Raw genomic sequence first — 10,657 nt, forward strand, 5'->3', positions numbered from 1 at the left:
AAGAAATACCGAGATGATCCGAGTTGAGGCAAGGCGAGTAATCCGACGCTCCAAAGCTTTCACGGTGGTTAAGGGAGAATTATATAAGCGAAGTATTTCGGGCGTCTTGCAAAGGTGCGTTACACCCGAAGAAGGAAGAATAATTCTAAAGGACGTACATGAAGGAATATGTGGCCACCACGCAAGTAGTCGAGCTATCGCAGCCAAGGTTTTTCGGGCAGGATTCTCCTGGTTGACAGCAATAGAGGACGCTAAGGACATAGTACGAACTTGCGACGCGTGTCAAAGGTTTGCCGCAAAACCTCACTCTCCGGCGGCGAGCTAGCACCAATACCTTTGTCATGGCCCTTTGCACAATGGGGACTCGACATGGTTGGCAAGTTACACAAATCGTCGCCGGGAGGAAAGGAATACATGCTAGTAGCTGTCGACAAATTCACAAAGTGGATAGAAGCGAAGCCGATAAATTCACCGGACGGAGCATCTGCGGTAAAATTCATAAAAGACCTCGTCTTCGGGTTTGGAGTGCCCCACGGCATCGTCACGGACAACGGCGGCAACTTCACGTCCAATGAATTCAAAGACTATTGCGAAGAGGTGGGTATCAAGCTGAACTTTGCATCGGTTGCACATCCTCAAACCAATGGGCAAGTCGAGAAAGCCAATGGCATCATACTGCAATGGCATCAAGAAGCGCTTGTTAGGACCACTAGAAAAAGCTCGACATACCTGGCACTGAAGAACTACCAAGTGTGTTGTGGAGCATCCGAACAACTCCAAATACAGCGACACGGGAAACTCCGTTTTTACGGTACATGGAGCGAAGCGGTACTACCAATCGAGATAGAGCACAACTCTCCACGTGTCGCGGAGTATGACGAAGAAACGTCGAGAAAAGCATTAGAAGATGATGTGGACGCACTTGATGAAGCTCGAGATGAAGTATTGTCTCGAGTAACCAAATATCAACGGGACTTGAAGAATTACCACGGTCGACGTTTGCGGCCAAGATCTTTTCGGGTGGGCGACCTAGTTCTTCGGCTCACGCAAAAAAGTCATGAAAAACTCGAGTCACCGTGGCTCGGCCCTTACATCGTCACGGAAGTAATCGGAGGAGGAGCATACGGGATAAAGGACAAGAAGACGGGGGTGGAGGAGCCAAACCCCTGGAACGTGGCGCAACTCGGGCGGTTCTACGCCTAGAGTCGAAATATAGTCCTTGTAAAACTTCAATGTCTTGAAACGCCCGCGAGTTTTCAGACGCACTCTTTTCCCTTTTCGGGGCACCGAGTGGGGCCGGAGAAGGTTTTTAATGAGGCGGGCTCGCGGTGCTGCAATATAATAAAGATAGTGGCTATATCACCTTTTTCTTTGTCAACGCGACCAAAGTCATCGCTCCGACGAATTTCAATATAGTTCATCAACAAAAGAAGAAAAAAATCTTGCCTTGGTATTCAAATACCTCGTGAGTCAATAAAAATACAAAATAGTACTCCGTAAAAGCTCGGGGGCTCATATTTGCCTTCAATATATAAATGCCTTGGTCCACAACCTCGCAAGTATACAAATATAGTAAAAAGTCACCGAAACACTCGGGGGCTAGGCAAACATAGAAATATAATGGTTGCTTTACAATATAGTCATGGACTACAAAGAAGAAATTTCTACAAGAAGCAAATAACTAGTCTTGATTCGGTATGTCATCAAGAGTAACTCTGTTCTCTTCGGGAGCGGCACCAAGAAAGTCGGCATAATGGCCATCGGCAAAAAGTCGGCATCCATCCGAAGAAGGTCCTCAATCATTTCTTCGGCTATAGGTGTAACCTTCGTGTTAATCCTATCAACACCAACTCTCCGGCGTTTTACCTTTTGATGAACCCTCTCGACAACTTGGGCAAGGTCAAGCTTTGAGTGACGGATACTGGAGCATGATAAGAGCAAATCGGCACCGGCTACCGGTTGTGCTTTGACAAAATCGTGGATCTTGCGAGCATCCTTGAACCTTTCCATCAATTCGGGAAGAGTTTTTGGTGGGACATTCGAGGAAACATGGAGTTGTAAACCATAGATAAGGTTTTGGTACGAAGTGAAGGAAATCACGGGTTTGAGAGGTACGATCCTGAAATCTGGTAATTTGGCGGGTCCTCTCCGGAGTGGCCCAAAACAAAGAACCATGGTCCAAGGAAAGATTGACAAGGAGGTTTGTCCTAGTGTTTACCCTCTCTTCCTCGGCGGCGGCATCAATAAAGGCACCTATCAACACAACGAAGGGACAACCTTTAGGAGACAATAGCATGAAGATGAAAGATATCACAAGACGAGACAAACATACCCGACATATATGCACTGGCCTCATTCATTAACTCGAGCATGAAATTTTCTCGAGTGACCGCTTTTCGGCTTCGAAACAGCAATCTCCTTAGCAGCCACGGCCTCGCGGAGCTTGCTGAAGGGCAACTTTTCGGCTTCGGATGATTTACGAGACTGCTCCATCATCGCAAGTGTTTGCTTTTCGCATGCTGAAGTTGTTGTCGAAGATCATTCAATTCTTGCGACAAGGTATCATCGACGAGTGCGGTATCGATAGCGAGTTCTCTCGCGCGGGAAGAAGGCGAAGCATTGGAAGGAGTAGGAATTGGAGTATAGTTATCAAATATCAACTGAAATTTAAAACAGAACAACATTAAAAAACGAGGCAAAGATAGAGTTCTTCATTAATCTCTCGAGAATAATTACAAGGGCACTACGGTGGAGCTAGGGAAATACGTGTCGCCAAAAGACTACTTTGGCGACAAGAGCAAAAGAAGCAAAAGAAAAACAGAGGCATGCAACTAGACCTCCGGCCTTGACGAACTAGGAGTCGACGTTGGCTGGATCCCGAGATACGCCAAGATTTTCTTCGTATTGGGCTTGGCCGCCTTCATCGGTGACTTCCACCTCGACTTGTTCTATCGGATCGGTGTCGCCAACCTTCGTCCGGTCGAGAGTCTGCGGCTGTCGGCAACCGAGCAACGGTATTTTCAACGGCTACCTTCATGTTCTCATGGCGCGGCTTCAGCCCAAGATCTTCGATGTATTGAACATCTTGGCGAGGTCAAGGAAAGTCGAAGGTTCCTCTTTCTTCGGGAAGAAGTAGGGGAACAACGCCGACAAAGCCCCACGGCATTGGCCACGCCTTCACGAATTTCGCGTCCATGGGACTCTAGAAGAGAAAGTGCGTCAAGAAGAGGGTCATTGACGGGCTTTTCCAGGTCAAAATCTTGGTTGGTTTGGGCTGCCACACAAGAAAGAACATTAGTCAAGAACCAAGAAACAAGAAGTACAAACAAAATAGAAGGGACAAGTGATATTACTCGGTGTACGTCGACTTTGCGAATTCAGACGCTTGATGATCCCTTGTTCTCGTGCAACTCTGTGCAGATTTTTGCTCGTGCAAGGCAGATTCAGCATCTTTGAGCCTTTGCTGCAATTCTTCGACACTAGCAGCCTTTGCTTTGGCATCATCGGCTTCGGCTACGGCTTCGCTAGCGGCAAGCTCAGCTTTCTTGCGAGCCGTTTCACTTTTCTCAAGATTCGAGAAAGTATCTCGGCACGTTGGTTAGCTTCCGCAAGTTTTTACGTTGAGAAAGGAAAAGGAAGAGAAGAAAGATCAAAAATAGCGACAAGCGGCAGCGGTAAAAAACCAAGGAAAAACAGCAAGTATAAAAGTCGTCACCTTCGGCTCTGTTGGCATACTCGCGGTACCCAATAAATTGGGACCCAATGCGGATAAGATCCTTGATCATAGGCTGTCAAAGAAGAAGGAAAGAAGGGGAAAAATTTCGGCATTACACAAAGTAAAGGTCCACAAAAGCAAAATAGAGGAAATATAGATCTCGATAAACTTACATCATCCAAGAGCTGCGAGGAAGAAGCTGCCCAATTGAGGAGGAGGCTCAACGATCATTTCAACCCTTGCCCTTTTTGGCGAAGGGACAAGGGGGCTCGATGGTGGAGTAGTAGTGACGACGTTTTGTTGGGGAGGCGATGTTTCATCTCCTTCAACTAACGTGTACGAAACAAGCACGGTACGTGACGTCGTTGGTCCGAGGAGCTACGTCGATGGCTTGGTACTTCTTCCTCATCACTAGTAAAAAAAAATCGACAGTACAAAAAGCAAGACAGAGTTAAATCTTTCGAGTACATCAAAAGAGGAGGAGAGATAAAATTGACTTACGAGCTGATGAGGGACTCAAAATAAGGATCATAAGCTGCCTTCGGATCAGAAGGAACAACTTCTTCAGCCTTAGAAATGCCGAGAATCCTCGACTTCGGTCCTTTTCCTTTTGTTCTTCGGAGAAACGGCGGGAGGAAGGGATTCGGTCGATTCACTAGCTTCGAGACTCAACCTCTCTCTCATGAGAAGCCGCAGATTTGTGAGAACCCGCGACTTCACTTTCGGGGACGAGAAGAGCCTTGAGTATCGTCGGCAACGACGGTCATTTCTTCGACTTCTCCACCCTCGGGAAGAGGAGGAAGGGAAGTTATACTAGGATGGTCCTGAAAAAATAAGAAACCAAAGAAAACGTAAAGAGATGACAATACAATGAGATGCGGGGAAAAAAAGGGCGCAACAAGATAAAAACGCGGAAAGACAAAATACCTTGGGGAGTGGATTGGTGGAGCTGTATGGTTCCACGCGACAAGAAGAAGGAGCTGGATCTTTGCCCGGGCGAGAAAGTCTTCGAACCAACTTCTCCAAGTCCTTGGTGGAAAGGTTACCGGAGATTACGTTGGCGTCATTTTCACCGAGTACGTCCAAAGGGGATTTTTGCGAGCACTGAAGAGGCTGCACTCTAATCCTAAGGAAGTAAGCGGTGATTTGAACACCGAGATAGCTCCTCGCCTCGAGTATTTTGAAGGCTGGCGAATGCGAGACATGAGCGCCTCTGTCGCCTTTTTCTCTTCCTCGAAGCTTCGGCATCCCGGGAGCGACGGCGCTGAATTTTGGCACTCCCGTCGAAGGGAATTATGTTGTGCTCAACGGAGTTGGCGCTTTCTTCGTGAATGTAAAGCCACTTCTTGCGCCATCCTTGGACAGAATCAGGAAACTTGACGTCGAAATAATCGACATCGGTACGAATACGGATAACAACGCCACCTATGTTATAAGTGACGTTGTGGGAGCCATTGCGGCGGAGGCGGAAGATGCGTTTCCAAAGAGCCCAATTAGGAGCGACTCCAAGAAAGCATTCGCAAAGGGTGATAAAAATAGAAATGTGAAGGATGGAATTGGGGGTCGGATGATGCGGTTGAATCCCATAGACAAAGAGAAGACCGCGGAGGAAATCATGGATTGGGGTAGAGAGGCCGCGGATAAGATGATCAACGAAACTAACCCGATACTCCATTGGAGGCTTGGGATAGCTTTCTTCATTGGGAAGCGGATGGCGCCTTCCTTCTTCATCGAGGCCAAGCCTTTTCATCGAGGTTGGCGTCTTGGTTGGAGATCTTGGATCTCTCCCACTCAAGATCTTCGGCGGCCATCGCGGACTGCGGAGTCTTTGTGGCGGGTCAAACGCGCACGCGGCGGCATCCACGGAAGCGGATTGAGCAATGTATGCGAGAGCGGGAAATCGGCGAAGATTGGGCGCGAGAGGAAGATTTGCGAAGAGGAACAGGTGAGCGGCGCAAGCGAGGGATGAACGGAGGTTGAAGACAGGTTTATATAAGAATTGGGTGAAGCGAGTGTACCGTTGGATGAGGAAATCGTGTGGTGAGAATTGATTTTCTGGTTACAAGGGCAAAAAAGTATTTTTGCGGGAATAGGCGTTACCGCACGAGCACCGAGAAAAAGCGGAGGACGTGTGTCCCCCACTTGCACGACGTGTCAACATGGTGGGAACGATGGACCCACAAAGCGAGAAAAATATCGACCGGTGATAGAGTTGAAGAAAATTTGACAAGGGAAAATATGTCGACAAGAGAAAGGAGAATGGCGACGGGATAAGTTATTTGAATGCATCGGGAGCCTTTGGTCGGAAACAAGTTTTTGCCCAAATGCTCGGGGGCTACTTCGAAAAAAGAAAACTTTCGACAATGGCAAATATAGAAAATGTTGAGCCTACCAGTCAAGCACAAGTTCTTGGCTGTAGCCTCGGGGGCTACTCCCATCAGGAGCGCTGTTCGCGCACCCGATAAATAAAAAAAAAAAAAAAAAAAAAGAAAGAGAGAAGAAGAAGGAGGAAAGAATATCAAGAGATAATGGCAATATAGTGACAAGGTGGACTAAAATGTTGAGCCTACAACCAAGCACAAGTTCTTGGCTGTAGCCTCGGGGGCTACTCCCATCGGGAACGGCTGTTCGCGTGCCCGATGAAATTAACAAAGGAAAAATAGAACAAGCAAGAGAGTATATTTCGAGTTATCATTAACTCTCCATATACTCCCATCGGGAAAGCAATATAAGTCATATTTGACTCAATAAAATGTGCCATTCCAACAGCCGGAAAAGCACTCGACAATATATTCTCAGAACGCCGAAGTTGCGATCAATTTCTGAATGCCGCAAAATTGCGAAGGTAAGACCCCAGACCTATTCTGCTGGGCGTGGCATCGCCGAAGACTGCGCTCTGCTACTTTTATCCGTATCAACGAGATACGAAGAAAAATCCTAACGGACGCGTTAGGTACTCGATAAATTTAGCTGGGACTCGACAGAATGGTAAGACCTTAAGCGGCGCTGTCGAAGTTTACACCGGTATCCGAAATCATGTCCGGGGACGTGATTTTGAAGTAGGTTTTGCGGATTGCCACTAGAGCGGTTAACTAGTACACTGATCCGTCGGATGAACTAGCCCCAACTACCAATATCCCTGTACAATATAGAATTTTATGAGAAAAAGTATAAAAGTTAAAAGCTTTCGAATAAAAATAGACGGTGGAGATTTTCCACGATTCTACGATTCAAGCAAAATCTCGGGGGCTACTGACATAGGCATCCCAAATGGGCCTGCCTAATATAGTACCCGGGGTTTATTGAAGGCCCACTACCCGAAGAATAAGAAGACTCGACAGCCCAAGATGTATTTAAGGAAAAGATAGAGTTGTAATAGGAAGTGTTATTTGTAAATGCGGCGGGATGAGTTAGAAACCGTCCCGGACTCCGTAATCCTTGTATAGCACGAATCCCTCGGCTCCACCTATATAAAGGGGGGTCGAGGGACGAGAAGATCATCGAATCATTGTACTGCAAACCCTAGTTTTCATATTCGTCGAGTACTTTTCGGCTGAAACCTTCGAGATCTACTTGCCCTCTACTTCTAACTAAACCCTAGCCTATAATCCATAGGCATTGACAAGTTAATCCCTTGTCAGCCGGTGACTAGCTTGCAGCAGCACCGCCCTCCATAACTAGCACGTCCGCTCCTCGCCGGCAGCTGGCTTCCAGCACCGCCGCTCCTCACCATTGGTCGTCTTGCAGCAGCGCCGCCCACCGCAAGTAGCAACACCTCTTCCTAGAGCTCGTACCATCGTCGGCGAAGACGTTGACTCTGGCTTGTAGTTGCACAACGCTTTATTTGTAGCACTGTCGCCCACAACAAGCAGCACCGCCGCCCAGAGTTTCCAGCACCCCCGTGAGTAGCACATCCGGCCATGGCTGCAGAGGGCGTTCGGTGGAGGTCAGCGGTGACGGGGCAACTTGCGAAGGTGGAGGCCCACGACGGGGCAGCTTGCGGAGGTGGAGGCCATGGAGGATCCCGTGGGGCGACTCGCTCGCGGAGGTGGAAGCCGGCGGCAAGGCGCTCGTGGAGGTGGAAGCCGGCGGAGAGGCGCTCGCGGAGGTGGATGCCGGCAGTAGGCGCGCGGAGGTGGAAGCCGGCAGCAAGGCGCTCATGGAGGTGGAAGCCAGCGGAGAGGCGCTCGCGGAGGTGGATGCCAGCGACGGGCGCGCCTCAGGCCGTGCGAGGTGAGGACGCGGAGGTGATGAGGTGAGGACGCGGAGGTGATAAGAACGAAGGTATATGAGGAAAAATGTGGAGATGAAGAAGACGATATAGGATTCGTTGGTGACGCCGGAGGTTGCAAAAAAACCCGCGTGCCTCCGCCTGATAATAAGCATTTTCCTTCAAGAATTCATGGGGAATTTCCAACCTCGTGTCAATGCTTTAGATTCGTGTACTAGGATATCATTCAGATTCATTGTATTTTAAGAATTCAAATTCAGATTCATTGTGTTTTAATAATTCAAATTGGATTAGCACTGAATAAAACATGACGATTTAGTGCACGGGAGGGGAGGCCCTGTGCATGGTAATTTTGCTGCTCGAGCACTTTCGAACAGATCAACGATATGCATGGAAAATTTGTAATGTCCTTGGGCCCTGCCCCATTCCGAACAGGGAAGATAGCGGGTCGGTCTCCCGATGGAAACAATTAGCCCAAGTCGAAACATTTTCATTCGGACGTCAGTACCCATGGCCCAGTCCAAAACCAAACGAGCCCACCGCACCACCGACGCCTGACCCGGCGGCCGCCTCCACAGCCACGTTGGCGAACGCGTCGCCGCCGCCGTAGAACCCGGCGAAGTCGACGGCGTCGGGCCCGAACGCGGTGACGTCGCCGAATTCGCCGTCGCCAAGCAGCCTGGGCCTCTTCTCCCCGCCCAAAATCTGCTCCTGGCCATCACAGTCGAGCCCGTCGGCGTCCGCACCCTCGTCGCCGTCGCCGTCGCCGTCGCCGCCGGCGACGAGGCGCTGCAGCATGTCGCGGTCGCCGACGACGGTGAGGAGGAAGGCGAGCATCTGCTTGGGCCTGCGCTCGGTCTCCTGCACGCGGCGCCACATGGCGCCGACCCGGTCGTCGATGGTGCTCTGCTCCTTCTTGAGCCTGACCACCTCCGTGGCCACCATCGTCATGTCGTCGTCGGTGAGGCCGGCCCCCGCCGCCGCGGGGTCCTTGCGCTTGCCGCCGCCGCCGACGGCGGTGCCGCGGCGGACGATGTTGCGAAGGAGGTGGGTCTGCCCCCGGAGGAACGAGCCGTGCGCGAACTCCCACCGGTCCGGATCCACCTTGCGGAATCCCTGATGATCGAGTTGGAATAATTTGGTCAGAGGAGGAGAAACTAGCAGTTCGCTAGAATCAAATCTGCACACACACAACTCGCTACTACTACACGTTCTACGCTCGTGCTAGCACTGAACTCCTGGAACTCTCTGCATCAGGTACCGTCAAAACTGAACTATACTACACAGTACTTGTACTTCCCCAAATTTCTGAGTCCACCGAAAACAGGCAGCGAAATCGAATCACAGAAAAACAAAGAACTGCCCCACGAATCTCACCTCACAGGCTCACACACGCAGAAGATGGATACTCCATCCTCGCCCCCCTGAGGAAAGCCCAGAGCAGCAGCAGGAGCAGAGCGGCCGCGGCCCTTAAGGTCGCAACCAAGAACAGAGAGGGGTAATCAAGTGGTTAATCAAGTGGTGACTGACATATGTGTTGAGCTGTCGGACGAAGCTGGAGAAGTTGTTGTGCTTGAAGTGGGTGGGCAGGAGCGTCTGCGAGAAGACGAAGGGGTCGGCGACGACGAAGGTGTTGTTGGCCCTCCCCCAGCCGATGACCCCGTTCGTCCCCGGGTCCTCCACCATCCGGTACGTCTTCCACACGAACGGCGCCACCCCAGCCGCTCCACCGCCCACGCTCGCCGCCGCCGCCATCGATGTCGCTGCAAACTCTGCCTGACTCTGTCAGGTAGATAGATAGAAGAAATATCTCCAAATATCTAAATGGAGGAAGAGCATAAAGGTTAAAGGAGGTACAGGAAAAGGGATGGGCGCTGCGTGGCCGGCCGGAGAAGGCAAGATGTGTTGCTGTGTGAAGTGTGAACGTGGCGGCCGGCGGTTTTATAAGGAAGGTGATGTGCGGGCTGTGGGGGGAGAAAGCGACGGGCGGCGAGGCGAGGAGGTGTCGACAGGCGCGTGCGGCCACGGGGGTCGGGAGCCTTCCGCCGGTGGTCACACACGTACCCCCCAGCAGCGTGGGTGGGGAAAAAGCGCGCACGGCGCTGGGGTCGTTGGAGGCTTGGAGCCAACGCGGACGTGAGAGGACACCTGCTGCTTTGGGGACCGTGCCCGTTGAAGCCGGTGGGGTCTACCGATTTATAAATATTGATGGAATGTCCGACCTATCACTGGGACACAAACGTGATCTAAATTTAGTGTCCAAATGGGTTTGCCCAAGGTCCGTGCGCGTCCTCCGCTGCAAAGCGTCCATTCGGAACACCCGGTGTGTCCTACATGGCCCGTCCGTTAGTGGCACAGAAGCCACTCCCACTCCCGCACTCCAAAAAAATTGTATTGAGGCGGAAGCAAAAGCCCTACCTAGCCATGGAGGCCCTCGCTGCCTTGCAAGCGGAGGAACCTGCCGTCGACGAGACCGCCCCTAAGGCAGGCTCAAAGCGTGTTGCCTCCGTCGGCGACGATAACAAAGGGAAGGTGTCCTTTATCGTGCATCGTCATCGTCTAAACGCATGATCATTCGTAGGCTGACTAGGGGAAGCGCAATGAGGGCAAAATTCAAGCGGTGATCTACGGCGGCGGCTTCGTCGTCGAGTCGGAGAAAGAGGATCCCGTGGCGAAGACGCGGCATCTGTGGACGGAGAAGCAGCAACACT

At 50.9% G+C, this 10,657-nt stretch overlaps 1 protein-coding gene across 2 annotated transcripts; it reads right to left on the reverse strand.

Moving 5' to 3' along the window:
- Positions 1–8,324: 8,324 nt before the first annotated feature.
- On the reverse strand, positions 8,325–9,840 carry LOC124683599 (heat stress transcription factor C-2b-like). Of its 2 annotated transcripts, XM_047218087.1 has the most exons (3): positions 9,804–9,840; positions 9,477–9,709; positions 8,325–9,062 (listed from the first exon to the last, which is right to left on the reverse strand). In XM_047218087.1, exons 2-3 carry the CDS (start codon positions 9,699–9,701, stop codon positions 8,448–8,450), a joined length of 840 nt encoding a protein of 279 aa, XP_047074043.1. In that variant the 5' UTR covers positions 9,702–9,709; positions 9,804–9,840; the 3' UTR covers positions 8,325–8,447. The 2 variants fall into 2 exon arrangements, with proteins under 2 accessions (XP_047074043.1, XP_047074042.1); XM_047218086.1 differs by having other exon boundaries at positions 9,477–9,840.
- Positions 9,841–10,657: the final 817 nt, after the last annotated feature.

Source organism: Lolium rigidum, chromosome 1 (genome assembly GCF_022539505.1).
Source record: "Lolium rigidum isolate FL_2022 chromosome 1, APGP_CSIRO_Lrig_0.1, whole genome shotgun sequence".
Lineage (NCBI taxonomy): Eukaryota > Viridiplantae > Streptophyta > Magnoliopsida > Poales > Poaceae > Lolium > Lolium rigidum.

Bases quoted from the DNA above. Each gene is read 5' to 3' on its own strand.
- LOC124683599 (XM_047218087.1), bottom strand. From the start codon at position 9,701: ATGGCGGCGGCGGCGAGCGTGGGCGGTGGAGCGGCTGGGGTGGCGCCG. The intron at 9,063-9,476 runs GTCAGTCACCAC...CTCGATCATCAG, and splicing joins TCCGACAGCTCAACACATAT to GGATTCCGCAAGGTGGATCC.